Source organism: Molothrus ater, chromosome 22, assembly GCF_012460135.2.
Source record: "Molothrus ater isolate BHLD 08-10-18 breed brown headed cowbird chromosome 22, BPBGC_Mater_1.1, whole genome shotgun sequence".
In the NCBI taxonomy this organism is placed as follows: Eukaryota; Metazoa; Chordata; class Aves; order Passeriformes; family Icteridae; genus Molothrus; species Molothrus ater.
Window position 1 is genome coordinate 8258989 of NC_050499.2, and position 18813 is coordinate 8277801.

The 18813-nt window shown below is 42.1% G+C and overlaps 1 protein-coding gene across 1 annotated transcript; it reads left to right on the forward strand.

The window, feature by feature from the left end:
- Positions 1-387: 387 nt before the first annotated feature.
- DDX6 (DEAD-box helicase 6) lies at positions 388-18401 on the forward strand. The gene is made up of 14 exons (XM_054517082.1): positions 388-495; positions 2451-2914; positions 4364-4427; positions 4893-4997; positions 6218-6347; positions 6831-6977; positions 7255-7353; positions 7872-7990; positions 8459-8587; positions 8914-9030; positions 10525-10588; positions 11502-11603; positions 12297-12480; positions 14011-18401. The coding sequence occupies exons 2-13, from the start codon at positions 2715-2717 to the stop codon at positions 12470-12472; spliced, it is 1452 nt and encodes a 483-aa protein (XP_054373057.1). The 5' UTR covers positions 388-495; positions 2451-2714; the 3' UTR covers positions 12473-12480; positions 14011-18401.
- Positions 18402-18813: the final 412 nt, after the last annotated feature.

Sequence of the window (18813 nt, forward strand, 5' to 3'; positions counted from 1 at the left end):
TTACACTCCCATTGTGTCTCGCTTTGTCAAAATCCACGTCCAAGTAACACCTGTCTAAAAACAAATGCCAATCCCCAGCCTGTCACGATCGGCGGTTACGACTCCTACAGCTGTGGCTCAGTCCCTCATTGTTACGTTTGTGTTGTTTTAATGGGCACATAGCGAAGCCCCGTTACGTTTCCAGGTTCAAAGGGGAGGGACAGGTCTGAGGGAGCGGCGCGAGCGGCCAGCGCGGTCACGCGGGCAGCCGCACGCTGGGCGGGACGTAACGCGTGGCGCACGCCGAACGTACGTACGTACGTACGGACGGACGGACGGACGGACGTACGCACGCACGTGATGCGTGTGGGGCGGGCCGGTGCCGCCCGCCGGGAGGGGGAGGGCGCACAGGAGGAAGGAGGAAGCCGCCATCTTGGAGTGTCGAGTCGCCATAACAAGGCACCGGGGGAGCGAGAGGATTTTGTACCTGGGCGAGGGGGAGCGCGGCTGGTGGCGGTGAGGACGGGCCAGGGCGGGCATGGCTCCGTGGGAGCAGGGCGAGGGGGCCGCTGCTGGCGGGCCGCGCCTCGCGGCCTGCGGCGAGAGCGCGGGCCTGAGCGGGGCCTGGCGGCGCCGCGGGCGGGGCGGGGACGGCCGGATCGGGCCTGGGCGCACCGGGAGCGGCGGGACCGAGGGACCGCGGGGGCGGGGCGGGCCCCGAGCAGCTCTCGCTCCTCGCCGGCTCAGGCGGCAAACTGCGGCCGCTCCATTGTTCGCGGGCGGGAGGTGTTGGTGTGGCGCAGCTGCGATTGGCGGGCGGCGCCGGGCCCACCGCTCTGCCCCGGGGCTCCGCACTGCGGCCCGGGCTCATCGGGCACACTGAGCACCTCGAGGGCTCCCTTTGTGCCGGGCCTAGGCGATGGAATGGAAGAGGTCCGCAGCTGATGCCCCGGCCGTCCGCCCGCGCCCGGAGAGCAGAGATATGCGATGGAGGCCCTTTTTTTCCAGTCCGCTGGTTTGCGAAATGGTGGCGTCTCTTTTATCGGAACAGGGAGATTCTTTTGGGTTCCGTGAGACTTGCGGGTTTTTTTAAACTTGTGTTTTTCTAAAAGATAATTACGAGCGTGTGGGCACAAGGGACAGAGGTTTCATTTCCTACGCTATTGGCTATTGGAGAACTTCTCGGCGTTAGTAGTCGGGTCTCATTGGCGTCTCTGGCTACCTTCGCAACTCCTCTGGTTTTTACGAAGTTAATGGGCAAGAGAAATACCTTTTCGAAGATGCCTTGAAAGTTAACTAGCAGAAAATCCTAGTATCGCAAACTTTAAAATTTTGCTGGAAGCCAGCACTGACACACCTTAAAACACCTGGGAAGTCTGAATTCCTTTTCCACTCTCTTGAAATGCTCTTCAATGTGCCTTTTTATTCACCGGGAAAACATGCATTTTGTTGTGAATGCCGAGGTTAGGAAGCAGTAGTCTTCTGGTCTTCCCTTTGTATTTTCCCAAGATGCAGATGCTCAAGGCGAGCCAAACGATTTTGTTTCAACAGATTTTGGACTAGGGACATTTTGTCTCCCTGGTACCATTGTAAGGAGCCTTTAGCTCTGGTCCATGCTTGCTTTATGTAAGGGGCAGACTTTGTATTGTCTTTCCACAGTTTTGCAACCTTTCTGTTACATACAGAGTCAATATTAAGTCATGTGTATGAAATGTTATCTTCCAAGAACCACATAAGTTGTCGCTGACAGCAGGAAGGTAAGATCACAAGCAGGAAGCTGCATGACCAGCAGCGTTACTGCCTCAGTTCAAGCTCAGTCACTCCGACTCAAAGAGGCAGCTGCTCTCAATTCAGCATAATGGTGTTTCGTCACTCTTCTGAATAGCCTTAAATCAATACCCGGTTGAAAACTGGGGGTAAGCTGGTTGAGCTAGCATTTTGGGTTGGAGGAGTGTAAGTTGTTCTTTTGGGTTTGCATAATCTATATTTCCCATTCAAACCGAGCAGGGCAATCAGTGTAATGTAAGGGTTTTGTCAGTTCTAACTGGAATGTCCACTCCCTGTGGTAGTCTTGCTTCTCGTCACAAACTTATGCATAATATTTTTCATGTTTTAGGGCTGGTTGGCTGCATCCTGGAAGTGGGGGAATTTGTGGGGGAATTGAGGAGCCATCAAAGCAATTGATACACTTAATGGTTACTTTACGTGAGGGGATATGTAGTGGAAGGTCGCTGAAAGCACAACTGTTTGGGAAGTTTTCTTTGGTGTCTGAAGATGTTAGGCAACACTTTCTAGAAAGGCAAAAAAAGTTTGATGCATGTCTTTATAATTATCACTGAGGAAACAAAAAAGCAAGTACTGTTGTTGCACATCGCCTGGGAAGAAATTTTTCTAAAATACAAGAGTACATTGATGTGATTTGCATAGACAAAAATCCACATACTAATTGTTATTGTCTGCTTCTCTTTCAGATTGAAGCAAGTGAATTGTGATATAACTGAACTTCAATAGAGGGCTTTTTTTAAAAAAAAGTTGTTCCACAGTGCATCAGAGCAAGTTACTGCTTTACTTTTGAGTGACTTACAGGTGCTTGCCTGCATTGCAATAAAGGACTCATATATTGAGCAAGACTTATTTATCTCTTCATTTTGGAGAGTCTAATAAACTGTTATTACAGTTTCTGTACTGACTTTCAAAGTTTTGAAGTCTAAAAAGACATCTTTAAAGATAAAAGCATGAGCACGGCCAGAACAGAGAACCCTGTTATAATGGGTCTATCCAGTCAGAATGGGCAGTTGAGAGGCCCTGTAAAACCCAGCGGGGGCCCAGGAGGTGGAGGCACACAAACTCAGCAACAGATGAACCAGCTGAAAAATGCCAGCACAATCAATAATGGCACTCAACAGCAAGCACAGAGTATGACCACCGCTATTAAGTAAGTATTTGTATTGGCTGCCGTGAAAGGAATGTTTAAAAGTTGTGTATGGGAAAGCATTCTTGGATTCCTGCTTGGAAAACACTGTCTTCTGTTGTTTTGTCACATGGGTGGTTAGAAGTGTCCTGTCATGTACCTTACAAAAAAGCTGTATTTCCATGTGCAAGCTTCTCTCCAGCAGTTACTATTGTGAAAATCCAGTTTGATGCTGTGCTTTTCTGAGTGTGAGCCACTGTCAGAGGTAGCCTAGCTTTAGAATCCTGTGTTTTTTGCTCTTGGTGCAAGAGGGAAGTATAGGAGTGGAAAGGAACTGAACTGACGTTTAAGACTGAGAAGGAAATGCCACCTGGTCTCAGTCTAATTGTTTACGCCTTTCAGTTTGTTGCAGTTCTAGTTCTTTCCCGTGGTGAGAAATGCTTTAAAGTAATTTCTCTCTTGTCACGGATCTGAAATAGTAGTACCTGATCTTCTCATTGTAATGCTCTGGCTTTAATTTATCAAAGGCTGAGCTGAGAGGATACAGTCCCACTGTGATATCCTGCTCCCCATCCAGCTAGTTTTGGAAGTGTGCTGATTGGAATTTCTAAAAGGTGTAAAATACTTGGATGGTGTGGTAATGTGTTGCTTTCCTTTATTGTGTTTTTTTTTGGGTTTTTTCCCCCCCATGGATCCTCCTCCTCCTGAAGGGCACTGGCTTTTATTTTATTTTGTTAATTATTTGTGAAGGAAGTGCCAGCTCTCCTCAGAGAAAGTGGGATGGAGCACTCAGGTTCTTAAAATCTGCCTAACCTGCTCCCTCCCCCTCTTTTTTTTAAATGTATGACGTGGTTACTCTAATGAATGTTGTGAATTAAACTCATCACAATCCACGCATAACTTCCTGGGACTGGTGACAAGAAAGACTTTCTCTCCACTCTTCAGTGACTTTCAAGAGAGGATGGGTATCTAAATCTCACAGAGAGAAAATGAAGTTTCGTCAATAAGTGGAGTGATTGCTTACTAAGTTTTTTCATCAGAAGCATTTTTTACCTTTTCACTTTACTTGGGGATTAAGAATGGATCTTCCTTGGGCAAGAGAATTTTTCTTTCAAGTCATGAAATATTGTTGTGTGGGTTTATTATAGCTAGTTTCTGTTATGTGACTAAGTAAGTGCTCAGTTTTATATCTGTTCTGTTGTTTGATTCAGTGCCCTAAAAATGGGACCTGAATCATGACTGGATAAAGATTTCTCAGACTTGTTTGGCAGACAGCTGATTTTTGTCTGTTTACAGTTTTTTGCCTGTTACATCCTGCTTAGCTCAGAGAAGATTTGAGCTCATATGTGTAGGCGCTTTTAGCTTTGAGGAGGTGAAAATATAATATGTTCATCACTATATCTAAGAAAAAAAAAAGTGCAAAATCAAAATATTCATTATTTAAAAATCTGTTTTCATTTTATTTTGCTATAGACCTGGTGATGACTGGAAGAAGACTTTAAAACTCCCTCCAAAGGATTTGAGAATCAAAACTTCGGTAAGGATGATTGAATTGTAGGAATAAATATTAAATAAAACTTGTGGGAGAGATTGCAGTGGTAAAATACTGTCCTGAGTGAAGGCTAAAAAGTAGTTCAGCTCCTGCTGTTTTAAATGAAGAATTAATTTGTTCTCTCAGCTGCTTGTGAGTGATGCTGTTCTTGGAAAGCTCAAAAATGGAGTTCACTGTGGATCTCTTTCTTTATTAGTATTATAACATGACACAGGCAGCCTCTGCTTCATGTGAGGCAGATGGGAAGGTGTCGCTGTATACACTCAGGAGCTGTGTTTGGCTCTGAGAAAGCCAATGTTTCCTTTGCCGCTGTAGGGTGTTGCATGACTTAATGGGAACTCTTGTGTAGTAATTCGTGGTGTTCCTGTACAGGCAATTTCAGATCAAATTAACAGCTGCAGGTTGTATGACCTGATCTTATGGATGTGCTTGTTTTTTTTGATTATTCAGGACGTGACCTCCACAAAAGGAAATGAGTTTGAAGATTACTGTTTGAAACGGGAGTTGCTGATGGGAATTTTTGAAATGGGCTGGGAAAAACCATCTCCTATTCAGGTTGTTTTCAAACAGACTACTTAGATGCTGCTTTTAACTTCTGTAAATGTATTGACGTTCTTATGCCTAAATGCCCAATACTTATGCCATCATTGGGGAAAATTGAAGCTGTGAACGAAAGAACTTGGTGTCCCTTGGGAAAAGCAAGAATTTCTAATCCCCAACTAAATCACTAAGTCAATCCTTGAGTGACTTAGTGATGGGACTGCCTTACTCTTTTGAGACATTTAACTTGGATTTTCCTTTTCATGCTGGAGTTGTTAATTTGATAATTCTCTGTTCAGTAACAGTGCTTTCACATAAGTAGTCCCAGAGGTCTGTTCTATAAATTTTCCAAAACTGAGTTACCATTGGCTATGTACCTTTAGTTGTTAAAAATATAATTATGGCTTTATCATAGTGTTGGCTCTTTCTGTTGTAGTCTTGTGGAAGAAGAGTAATGAAGACTGTAGGAGAGAGAATAATATCTTAGCAAGTTTACTTTTCTGTACCTCCATCTTTCTTTTACTTCTAAGGCTTGTACTATTAAGAACCGTTCTTGTGTAAACTTCAGGGGGTGGAAGGTTGAATTATCTTTTAAATGGTCTCTCAAGGTTTATCACTGACACAGCTCTACCACCTTGTCTCTTTAAGGCATGAGAAAACTATGGCTTGCTTTGTTTATAAGCAGATTCTAATTATGCCACTTTTCCAGAAGGATGAGATTTCTTTAGAGGTTGCTGAAAAAGGTAGTGAAATTAAAATACGTGGGGCCTGTGTTTGGATGGCTGAAGATTTCGAGAAGTATATCACAGGAATATAGAGGCTGGAATCACATGGACTGAGGTGGTTCTAATGCTCAGATTAAGGGGGGAATCTTTTTCCTTAGGAGGAGTTTACTAGTGACTGTAACTGTCTCTTCACTTTTTGTTTTCCCAACTTTTCACTATTTTCCTAATGTGTTAGTATGGGTTTACCTGTGGTACCTGATCCCTTTCTTATGATCAGGCAAGATAAGGACTTCTAGGTGGGAAGTGCTGGGGAACTCTTTACTGATGGGTTTAACTTCTTCCTGTTGTGAGTCTGTCATGCTTGTAGTTGCAGGATAGTAATAATAATGGTCATGAAGCAGTCAGCTTTCATGTGGTATTGTTAGTGAGGGGAGTCAAATGTGGTCAGCCTCGTCAGTGAAACATGACTTATGATTAATTGCTCATGCACTTTCTGTCCTTGCATTTCAGGAGGAGAGCATCCCCATTGCTTTATCTGGTAGGGATATCTTGGCTAGAGCAAAAAATGGAACAGGCAAGAGTGGAGCCTACCTCATTCCTTTACTTGAACGGCTAGACTTAAAGAAGGACAATATACAAGGTCAGTTGAGGTGGATCACATTTAGCTGTTGCCAGATAATGGTGTCAGTCACTACATTAGACTTGAATCTAAAACTGGTTAATGAAATTGGGCAGTGTATGTTACCTGCTTGTACTTTCAGAGAAGGCTAATGGGGAGTGATGATGGGGAGGTGTAATTTGCAAAGTCCCACAGTTGTTTTCAAAAGGTTCAAATAGAAGAAGGCTTGTAGACTTTTCTGTCTTGCCCTGGAAAGTGAATGTGGAATAATAAGTAAGCATGCTGCCTGGGATATTTGTGCAATGGGTGCATCAAAGACTGGAGAACCCTTGCATGGAATTTGCCTTGTCAAAAGCATTTCCTAGGTCTTGTTCAGGATACCTGGACTGGAATTCCTAGACTCTGCTTTTCATTGTTTTACATGAAGTCTCTGTCTCCTCTGAGGATGAGTTTTTAAGATACAGGGTGTTACTCGTAACTCACAGTGATGTTTTTAACTTCTAGCAATGGTGATTGTTCCCACCCGTGAACTAGCCCTGCAGGTCAGTCAAATCTGTATCCAAGTCAGCAAGCACATGGGAGGTGCCAAAGTGATGGCAACAACGGGAGGAACCAATTTGCGAGATGACATAATGAGACTTGATGATACAGGTCAGAGCACTTTAGCTATACTAAGGTTGCTGTTTCTTTGTGGCTTTTGCAATGGGGTCGTGGAATTTTTGCTTGTTGCTATTTGCCTGTTTACAGAACAGACTACAGCGTCTTTTTTGGTGTTTGTATACTGTTGTCATTCTTCCAAAGTGTTCATGTGAAACATGGCCATGAATACTGGAAGGAAAGACAGTTTTAATCATCTTAACATTGTGGTGTTTTTTGTTTCTCTCTCTCTCTTTTTTTTTTTTTCTCTCTCTCTCTTCTAACCTTACAGTGCATGTGGTGATAGCTACCCCTGGGAGAATTCTCGATCTCATCAAGAAAGGAGTAGCAAAAGTTGAGCATGTCCAGATGATAGTATTGGATGAGGCAAGTTGCTTATGTTAAATGTTCTGGGATTTTAACACCAAGTTAAAGGAATGATGTGTCTCAGTGAGTGTCCTTTTGGTGCACAGCAGTGATTCAAACTTGCTTAGAGACATTGTAAGGTCTCCTCCATTTCTGAGTATTTTTGAGAAACTGTTTTGACAGTAGGAATTTTTTGCATGTAAATCTTCTAAGAAAACAGCCTAGGAAGATTAGCCTTTCCTGTCTTTGCTGATGCTGAAGAATAGAGTAAGTCTATTCTGCAACAAAGGAATGCATTTCATTTGGTTTCTGTTTGAGTCAGCTGTGCTTACCATATATATAAATGTATATAAAATTGACTTATGAACAACTAATAGCATACAAGCTTCTGAGTGAAAATGTAGTTTGAAAGCTCTTGGATGGCTCTAGTAGGAGCCTTGGTAACTGTTTTTTTTCCTTCCCCCAAATGTGTAGCTACCAAAAGGCTAAAACCTTACGCCATTATTTTAACTTGCTGTTTATTACTTCTGTTGTTACAGGCAGATAAGTTGCTGTCTCAAGATTTTGTTCAAATAATGGAAGACATAATCCTCACGCTACCTAAAAACAGACAGATTTTGCTCTACTCAGCCACTTTTCCTTTGAGTGTGCAGAAGTTCATGGTGAGTGGAGATGTGTCCCTGTAGGTATGATGATGGTGGTGACATTGTGCAGGAAGGGTGTGGATGAGTGGTGCATAGCTGTTAGTGTTTGCTATTTTAAATACATCTAAACTTCACAGGTTTAACCTAAATCAGCCTAAGTCTAGGGCAGAAGTTTGAAAGCAGTTTTTGACCTGCAGTTGCATTAAAGGTGTATGCCAATAAGGTGCTATTTTCTACTTTGTATATTAGTTACATCATCTGTTTGGATTTGCTTGTGGAGGGTGCTCCTGTTTGGCCTGCTTAGTCACCTCGGATATATAAGTAATTGTGAAAATTTACCCACCCTGTTTTCAGCATAGCATGAAGAGTGAGTGGCTAAGTAGTGCATCCTTGCCTTGGAGGAAGTTAAGTGTGGTGTAGAGTGGGAACTACATACATTCTTTTGCACGTAGATCTGCCTGCTTTATGAATATCTTTATTTTTCAGAATTCCCATTTGCAGAAACCCTATGAGATAAATTTGATGGAGGAGCTGACCTTGAAGGGAGTTACTCAGTACTATGCCTATGTCACTGAGCGTCAGAAAGTGCACTGCCTCAATACACTCTTTTCCAGGGTAAGGAGCAGGGCTGTGTCGGGAACATACCAGAAGCTTTTTCTCTCTTGGGATCATAAATAAGGTTGAGTATTTTAAAGGCAGCCTAATGAAAGTTCTTTGTCAAAATGTGCTATGTATCTAAGGCTAAAAATGCATGCTTCTGGTCCGGCATCTCTGTGTTACAGAACTTTCTTAATTGTTTCCCTTCCTATACAAAAATATATCTGATGTAAATTACCAGCGGCATACTTGCCGTGCTTTCTTTCTGCATGGGATTTAGACGTGTCTGGGACCCTCTGTTAGTAAAATGCTGCATTTATTGAGAATACTGTTCATATGTTCAGCTCCAGATTAACCAGTCGATCATTTTCTGCAACTCCTCTCAACGGGTTGAATTGCTAGCCAAAAAGATCTCCCAACTGGGCTATTCCTGCTTTTATATCCATGCTAAAATGAGGCAGGTGAGTATGAAGTCTTTTCCACCGCACCTCAGGCTTTACTGAACAGCTGAACTAAGTCTCATGCTTGCTTTAAATTGGCATGTTCTTCATAAACTGAAACGTGTATTGCTTTGCTATAGCTTTGGTTTTAGATACCCACTTCCAACCTTCCCCCCATCCCAGCTCTCTTTCTGGACTATTCAGTGTATGTGTCCAGTTGGTATTTTACTACTTCATGTGAGGGTAATTAGTCCCAGTGTAAGCACAAACTGCAGCCAGAAGGCACAGTTCTTAGTGCTGCTGCCTTGCTTTGGCAGCACGGGGAGCCAGGGTAGAGCACACAGTGTAACTAACTCAGATGAAAACGGGCCTGAATTAAATTACAAAAACCACAGTACGTAGCCCATTGAGTGCCCTCTGTGGCTTTGCAAACAGTAATCTTGCACAGTGACTGCAGGGGAATCTGAGAAGTTGAGGCGATGGATTGGATCAAACCTCTTGGTGATAGCTGTGGCTAGTGTATGGTAACCGTACACTTGTGGCCGTGGTGTTGCTGGTAAAAAATGCGATTGCAGCTCTGCTGGTGCAGAGGTTTCTGCTAATTCTACAGTAGCTCCTGTACGATACTTCCTCTAGCTTCAGACTATTAAAAGATGTCAGAAGGCTGAAGTGATGCATGTAGAACAGGCTTACTTTGAAACATTTTTTTTTAATTTTATATGTAAACTAGTACAGCTTGCTGCTCATGGGGCAGATGCAGAGCAATAATTGGGCAGAAACTGAAGTGGTGGTGTTATTGAGAACAGAGAGATATGGAAGTGGGTTTCTTGATGTTTGATTTTTCTATGCTTTTGATCAGTCAGTAGATGATCTTTTTGGATAAGTGCAGCTATGTTTTTGCAGAATGCTTCAGCTTGTTCATTCCCTCTCTAAATTTCACTCAACAGTGATATTACTTAATCTTAGTGTAGCCCAAAGTGAGGTGTTTGTGAGGGGAGAGTCTTCACCGAAAACTGACTCATCCCACCCCTAATTCTGTTAAAGGAAAGGAAAGTTACTATCAGGAAAGGGAAAGTTACTACCAGCTTCAGTTTTTGAGGGAGTGAGTCAAACATTTGAAATTTGGCAAGGGGGCCGGGCTGGAGAAAGAGAACAGTCAAAATACCAGTTTAACTTCCCTGATGTGATTTCAGGTGATTTTAACTTTAGATAGTCCTTTTCTGAGATGGTTTGGATGCCACCATAGGAGATTTTAAAACACAGTAAGTTAATTGCCTTTGTTGAGAAATGGGATTAAGACTCTCTAGAGTTAGTTCTTTAGAATATATGGTAAGAAGTGCTAAAAAATTTGTACTGGCATCTTGTTTCAACTCAGCTGTTCTCTAACGGCAAGGGGGAGAAATGTATGCGATTGAAGTTGGGTGTTAGTTGCTGGAATATACCTAAAAGTAACAGCTGGTTGGTTTGTGGGTTTTGGTTTTTTGTTTCTCTTTGTTTATATGTATGTATTTCCAGGAGCACCGCAATCGTGTATTCCATGATTTCCGAAATGGCTTGTGCCGCAATCTCGTTTGCACTGGTGAGAGTTCCTAAACATTTTCCTGTTTCTAAAGTTTATGATAGAAAGTGCATTATCCCAGTATTGTAGATCAGTTAGCTGATCTACAATAGTTAGCTGATCTACAATCAGTTAGCTGATCCAAAACAAGATGTTTTAGTAAGATGTCTCTTTGTCAAACCTGCATGTTAGCAGGGTGCAGCACTCCTTTAGGCATGAGGAATTTTGTCTTTTGTGAAGGTGCAGCTTGCCAACAAATAATTTTACTGCAATAGTGTTTTCTTTTTATTTTCATGTGTGAGGGTTCCCTGAGTTGTTGGGTCATAAACTGTATGATATATCAGTACAACTGTGACTATGGTCATGTGAAGTTTTGCTGATTCTTTTAAGTGTTTATAGCTCACTTTTTCTAAATTCTTCTGTAGTTTTGACTGGCCTGTGTATGATCTGAGTTCTTTGTTGTATGGCCTGCTTATGGCAATACCTGGCAGTGTCTGCTATCACTACATATGTCTGGGCCATCTTAAAAATTGCTTGAAGCAGAATAGAAGTAGTTGAGGTGATGGAATGTAGTTCAGGTCACAAGTCTGTTGTGACACTGGCAGTGCACAATTCTGTGTGAAGAGATGCTTGAGAAGAACTGCTCTGAAATAGTGTAATGTGGAAAAAATAGCTTTGTGGTTATTTTTTCTGTGTAGATGTGCAGATCTGGTGGTTTTGGTTTTACTCCTTAGGTTATTCATGTTTACAAGGTATACAGAGCAAGAGGAAGCTGTAACAGGATTGTATGTAAACTGCCTTTGATACAAGGAAAGCTTATATTTGGAAACTAGTGCAAAGCAATGTTAATCACTGTTAATCTTTACACCCTAAATACTGTCAGCGTTTGAGCTCATTGAAATTAAATTTCTTTGTGATCTGGATTGTCTTTCAGATCTGTTTACCCGAGGTATTGATATCCAGGCTGTGAATGTGGTGATAAATTTTGATTTCCCAAAGCTGGCAGAAACTTATCTTCATCGCATTGGCAGATCAGGTGAGAGGAAAAACCTGTTTTAGGTGCAACTTTGCTGATGACTGTGATGCTTTTTAGCCTTGAATTGGCTTTTGGTTTTTTATTACTATATTTGAGAATTACCTTAGGTAGCTTTGATTTTTCTGACAAATTTATTTTTGGGTATCGTTTCAGATGGCTATCCTCGCTGAGGATATTATCTGAATAAAGGGCTGTTTTCTTGAAACTGGCCTGAACAATCTAATGGGGGAAAAAAAGAGGCATATCTTGCTTTTATCTCAGGATTTTCTCTACTAAAATCTCAGCTTCAGAGTGTCTCAAGCCTAGAGATGTATGTGTCTTTCTTCTGCGTGTGTTTTGAGATATGTTTCTACTGTCTGGGAATCAGCAGAATAGGCCCTGAAGAAAGGCAAAAAACAAAGGAACTCAGTGTAGTTGAACTTTATAGTTCAGGCTTGTTCAAGAGCTCTGGAAGACTTTTTGATGGTGATTATCCTGGAGCTTTGGTCAGAGCATTTTGAACCTCCTGAGTTTTACTCCTACAGCACTACAGAACTCCTTACCAAAAACTGTTGTGAAAGGTGTAGAGACCTGTGGCTGGATTGTTTTTTACATCACAGAATGATACTAACTTCACCGTCTGCAGACTTTTTTTCTGACAACCCCATGTTAACTCAGTTCAGTTTAGGTGTGTGTTTTTGTTTTTTTGTCAAGGTCGCTTTGGTCATCTTGGCCTGGCCATCAACTTAATCACCTATGATGATCGATTCAACCTGAAAAGTATTGAGGAGCAGTTGGGAACTGAAATTAAACCCATACCAAGCAACATCGACAAGAGCTTGTATGTGGCAGAATACCACAGTGAACCTGTAGAAGATGAGAAACAGTAAACATGCAGGTATATAAGTGCCTTGATGAATAGTGATGTGTGAATGAAGGAATGTTGTTGATGTGTTGGTGTTACCTCAAGGGAAGAGGGAAACTGATGTGATGAAAAAGCTCTGAATGTGAAAACCCAGGTTTGAAATAGAATGTCAGTGCAAGGAATTCCATGGATGTGCTGAAGGTGGGAGGGGAGGGATGAGTATTTTTTAGTTGTTTTGATTGAAATGCTAACCATGTGCTAAGGAGATCAAAAATGGGGAAAAGGGGGAGTGGCAAATGGTTGATGGAGTACTAGTAGCCTAATGAGGTCTTTCTGTATTGCTAAGCTGAAATGAGAAATTGGTGAGGGGCCGAGAGGAAAGTAGTCCTCAAAAAGGTGAGGAGATAAAATGGATAGCGTTGAGAACAGAGCATCAACCAAAGAGTAAGCACCTCACCAGCCAGAAGGACCAGGTTCAAGCAAAAGGTGCTGCCTCTTTTGTATCCTTTGGTTCATAGAATTCTTGGAAGTGAACAAAGTAGGGAGTGAACTGTAATTCATCTTTGCTGCCACTTGAGGTCGTCTACATAGTTTCAACAGAAAATGAGGTTTCACTGTTGGAGACTCAGATCTAAGTGCTCCCTCTCTGATCATTGTCTCAGGAAAAGCTGCCGAGTTAAGTCCTTTTATAGGAAGATGACTTGCCCTGGACTGCAGTCAAGTTAAATTGGCTGCAGGATGATGATCTGACCTGAGTTAAGATGTCATGCAAGATCCATCACCATACAGTTTAGGCTGAAAATCATTCTTATGTGTACTCTTCTCAGAGGTCAGGAATTAGAAAGACAATACCAGTGAAGCTGCTGAAATTCTTTTCAGATGACCAAAGATAAAAAAGTGGCTATAGAAGCAGACTGCTTGATAGCGTTAAAATGAACCTATGGTTCCTTCTTTGAAGTCATCCAAGGATAGCCCTAGATAGTCATACCAAGCTGACTTGAAAGCTTCTGCTTTGATGATTGAACCTTCTCCATGTCTATAAATAAATAGAACACAAAACAGGTAATGAATGTGGAGCAGGCTCTTGGATGGTAGCAGTTAATGAATGTGGAACAGCTTCCTAAGGGCAATGCTGGGACCTTGCCCAGGAGCAGTTTGCTGCTTCCTAAAATACAAGAAACCAGGAGGTAGTCATGTTCCATAGGTACAGAAGGGCTTTAGCAGCACCTCTTTCTACAAAACTGAAATTGGTATTGAGCTGTTCAATATGCCCTTTGCCTTTTGAGAGCTGTTGCATAGTTACTGTATGTGATTCATCACTTTGTGTTCTGGTTTTGTATAGAACCGATTTAACTGAGGGTGTTGTGGTTGTTTGTTTTATTGGGTTTTTTCTGCCTTTTTTTCTGTTTTTGTTTGTTTGTGGGGTTTCTTTGGTTTGTTGTTTTGGGGTTTTTTTTTTTTTTTTTGTTTATTTGTTTGGTTTTGGGGAGGTTGTTTTGTTTGTTTGGTTTGATTTTGGTGGTTTTGTTGTTGTTTTGTTTCATTTTTTTTTTTTTTTTTTAGGCTTTGATTACGCATGCCAGAAGGTGAAGCCCTATGATCCAGATCTGTGACACATCGTTTCTTTGGGGATACCCTTCTCTTTGTGGGTTTTTCTTCATCTTTTCATTTCGGAGCTATGAAGACTAAAAGAGCTCGGCCTTTTTTTCTCTTTAAATTTGGCAGCAAGGAAGAAAGAAGATAAAAGGAGGAATGTCTTTTTGTTTTTCCACTTGTTTGCACTGTGTGCTGATTGAACATTAGTTGCACTAACTGCTGGTTTTAAATTTTGTTTTCTTTGGGCGGGAGGGTCAGCAAGGGAAGAAGAGAAACCCTGAAAAGAGAAGAATCTTGATGAACACGAGCTTGTCTGCTATTTCAAATTCTTTAACCATTGACTGAGTGCATTTCAACTTCTCCCTGGTTACTCATCTATTTTTTAAGCTAAAGAGCTTCTTACTTATTCGTGCAAAGTGCCTTATGCTATGAGACCATTCAGAATATCACCTTTCCAACACAGCCCAAGGAATCGACATCTGTTTTTGGTTTCAGGTCAAAGTTCCCCTCTCTTCCCCTTCTCCTCCTTCCCATGTAGTCAAGCCCAGGGCTGGGAGGTGAAATGTATTGGTTACTGGTAATACTCCTTTTTTTTTGTTTTCCAACTTTTTAAATTTTTTTTTAATTTTTTTTTTTAATTGGAGGAGTTGATATGCATCTGCAGTTCACCCAAACTGTAAATATCTGTATTTAAAATGAAACCAACCTAAAATCTGGGCTGATTAGGTGCAGCATCATAGCTCCAGAAGGAAAGAGTAGCCTGTGATCCTTTGCAGGAGCCATAAGAAAAGCCCTGTGCTCTAGCAGAACACTAAAGACTGGTTTCCATGAGTCTTCATTAGTAGTTACAGCACTTGATAGGTAGACTTGTTTCAGAGCCATGGCCCTCTTTCTTCTGGTGCAGTGTGTCCCATAGAAAATCAGATGTGTATATTGTACAAACTTTGTAAATATGATTTTTTTTTCTGTTTAGGTTCATATATAACTTTTTCTTTTATGATGAAGGTTGCTGAGGTTAAAGGGATTAGACTGATTATGGGAGCAGCTAAAGATGAGAGGGGCTCAGTTTTCTGCAACACTAAACAATGAGATGTTCCCTGACCTCTGTGAACTGCAGGCCACCACAAGTGTCCCTTGTCAGGATGGATTTACTCTGGTGCTAGCAACAGTCCTGTACTGCTCGTATGGAAGAGATCACTTGTGGGGCTCCAAGACTTCCAAATCCATAGCTCAGCCTTTTGGGAGATGCTCTTTGATTTTCCCCTTTAGAAACTTCAGGAACTTGACAAGCTCTGAAGGAGTCCATGACCTGTGTTCCACCATGGTGTGAGGGAAATCCAGTGGGTGTCGCTGAGCAGTATACGCGTAAGGTGTGGATTTTGGTTTTAGAGACCATAAAAAAACCAATTTGCGTGCATAAACTGACAGTTCTGGAGCTTTGTGGAATTGAATCACTTCCTGCAGTGCTGCGTTTTCTGCCCAGAGTGGCCTCTGTGCAGAACTGTGAGCAGGTAAGGGCAAACCCCTGTTAATGTCAGAAGCTGCAGGAAGCTGCTTGCCAACTACTCTTGTTTGCCATGAGTTGCTGTCTGTCATTTTACATTGTATATTGCTGAAAAGTGCTTTCTGGTCAAGTAGTGTTGCTTTGAATTGTGCCCCTCCCAACATGCTTGATGTTTGGCCTGATCTACAGGCAAAAGGAGTGAGACAAATCAAAAAAATTACTCTTTTTTAAATCCCTTTTAGCCTGTTAACCACCACTGTCAGGAGGCACCTGGGTGAATGCAATCCCTTTTGCTCAGTCATTTATTGCATATACAGATGCTGCACTCACACCATGCTTGCTTACCTCTGAGGCAGGATGTAATTGTCTTAATTTCTCCCCATTTTGACCCTTTTTTTGAATTGGAGTAAAATAGTTTGAAATCGCAAGGTGGACTAGCCATTCCTTTCCCTGATGATCATAAATAGAAGCCAGGTGCCTCCTGACAACAACTTTACAAGATTGAAAGGTTTTTGTGTTCGGGATGTTTTTCTTCTTTTTGTCAGCAGTGACTCCATAACTGTAGCAAATGCTGCACTAGAATACAAACTCAAGAGCTTGGTCTCTGTGAGCCACATAGCTTATATCTGACTGGCAGGTACTAAATGTAAACAGTTTTGGGGTGCTTTTTGGGGGTGGGGGGGGTGGGAACTTCTGGGTGGTAACTTTGACCAAAAGTAAAATCTTGCTCCTGTACTGCAGCCAGCTTATGATTTTCCAGACAGAAGAGGGATCATTTTAATGCAACAAAGACATGAAAATGTAAATAAATTTTGTATCTCACCAGGGCATGCACATGTAACAAGAACAGGATAGCGATGTCAAGTCGGGTGTGTGTGCTCTGCATGGATTTGTGGTAGGTTAGCCTGGTGCCATGCATTGATGGTCCCTCTTGAAGCACAGAATTTTTGAAAGTATTACTTTAAAATTGGCCTCTCATTGAGGAATGGCACTTACCTAAACTATCGGGGGCACCATTTTTAGGTGGCTTCTTGTCAAGGAAGAAGCAGCCTATTTTTGGTGCTAGTAGGCTATCTCAAACAGATGCGATCTTGCAAATGGAAAGATGCTCCAGAAGACTAGGATAATCCTAGTTTTGATTTTTTTTTTTGTTTGTTTGTTTTGTTTTTATTTTGTGGGGGGTGTTTTTGTGGGGGTTTTTTGTTTGTTTGTGGGGTTTTTTTGTTGGTTTTTTTTTTTTTTGTTGGTTTTTCTTCCCCTTTTTGTTTGTTTGTTTGGGGCTTTTGTTTGTTTTCAGTTATTTTGGTTTGGGGTTTTCTTGGTTGTTTTGTGTATAAATCTTGGCTTCCTGAGATTTCTTGTGAGCTCCAGTTTTTGCTGGTTATCGGCCTTTACAGATGGATTAGTCAGAACCTTCAGTGATGAGCCCTAGGTCAAATACTTCCTCTGACAAAGTTGATGAGAATGAGGACCTGATGTGTTCTGCATTCCTTTTTTGTTGGAAGTCTGAAAGTGTCACTCTGAGTCTCTGAAATGGAGTTTCACAACTGGATGAGGTGGCTGTGAAGAAGAAATCTTCAGCCACTTGAGAGAACCTATAGGCCAGTCTCTGGGTGTCCACTGTCAGGTGGGCACTGTAGCTGCTGGAGGCCTTTTCCCAAAGGGAGGGGGGTGGGTTGGTCTCAAATACATGTTTCAATTTCCAGAATGAGATGGGAGCATCTTTCCTTGCCCTCTGTGACTGTTTTTGTGGGTAAGAACAGGGAAGCTCAACATGAATTCATGTTGTGTTATATGGTGGTATCAAATCATCTCATTCTGATCTTCTGTTTATTTTTATTTGGGATGGGGGGGAGGGTGTCTGCTCCAAGGATTTAAAAATGCTTCAAACACTTTTTTCTTTACAAATGACTGATAGGACACAAACCTGAGCAGATGGCTGTCTTGCCTCAGTTTCTGTAAGAGAGGTTACAGAGCTGTTATGCCACATCTCTTGAGCTGCTGTTGTGGTGGTTCTTGCCCTGATGCTGAACCTTCATAATGCTGCTGGGGCTGCTGGTCATTACTTCCTGAGAACAAAGTGAATTTTGTTCCCAGAGACTCCAGCAGTACAGCTACCATGTAGAGGTTGGGCAACTGTAGTCCCTGCAGGGAGTTTTCTGCTTGCTGTGAACTTCTGGTCCATCTTTTTCGAATCACAGTTTATCTTTGTAATCAGCCAGGTCTCTGGGCCAAAGAGCATGCATCTGAACTTCACAAGAAGGCTTTGGCAGATTATCCTGTAGGCTTTGCTCAGTTCATCACTGCATTGCTGAAATGCCTCTGCGTGTGGAAGCATTGTTAAATTCTGCTGTAGACAAGTTAGGGAGGAGTGGAGAGGGGGGGTGGGGGGAGGGGAGTAGGGATGTCTTTATTAAGATACAGCCTTGCTGTATTTTAACCAGTAATTTTGGGGAAGGGGTGTCAGGAGAAGAAAATAGTCACTGTTCCCCTTATTGAAAGAAACTGGAACTTTTATTTCAAGAAAAAAAAATATTTGCAATTCAAGTGGAGTGTCATAATCCAGTAGACCCTGGACAAGGGGTTGCTATTCTAACTGTAAACCAGCAAACAAATATGGTCTAGTCCTTCAAAACAGTCAAGGGAGGGAGGGGAAAATTGGCTTTCTGTTAAATTGGCAATTGGCAAACTCTCCAGTGGAGCTCAGATTTTGTTGAGAATGTGTTTTCTCTGGCTTTGTATGTGTTGCAGCACTGACTTGTGAAGAGCTTCATGAGTTGTGAGTGCAAAAAAGATGAATGGAAAAATCCTGATTTTGTTAATTAAACTCAATAAAAGCTCCCTGGAACTCCCATTTGTTCTGTTTTTTTTTAATTTAAATCTGCTGAGTGAAAAACGTGCTGGTGTCCTTATAGAGACTCATGGTCTGCATTGGATGCAACAACCTTTGGAGAGAAGCCTCAAGAAAGGGAGGCTCCCAATAAGATGAGCTATGTCCATGAGAGGACATCCTTCTTCTGCACAGACCCTCCACATGGCAGCTGTTTTTTCCAGGGCTGAATGCTCCACGATCTTGTCTCCTCGAGACTAGAAGACTCTGCATGGCATCTGGTTGCAGTGCCAAGTTAGCTGCTTCTTTGACAATGAGAATTTCTGCAAGGGGCCAGAGGAGCACTGCAGATCCTGCTGGGGCTGTGTCTCATGTCTTGATGTCATCGAGTCATCCTGACTTCTGCAGCACAAACAGCCAGCAAGGTAGAAGACAT

What these genes read in the sequence shown, in the direction of transcription:
- DDX6 (XM_054517082.1), top strand. Translation starts at nt 2,715, where the DNA reads ATGAGCACGGCCAGAACAGAGAACCCTGTTATAATGGGTCTATCCAGT. An exon ending in AAAAACCATCTCCTATTCAG is followed by an intron (nt 4,998 to 6,217) that starts GTTGTTTTCAAA and finishes CTTGCATTTCAG; the next exon opens with GAGGAGAGCATCCCCATTGC. An exon ending in TCATCGCATTGGCAGATCAG is followed by an intron (nt 11,604 to 12,296) that starts GTGAGAGGAAAA and finishes TTTTTTGTCAAG; the next exon opens with GTCGCTTTGGTCATCTTGGC.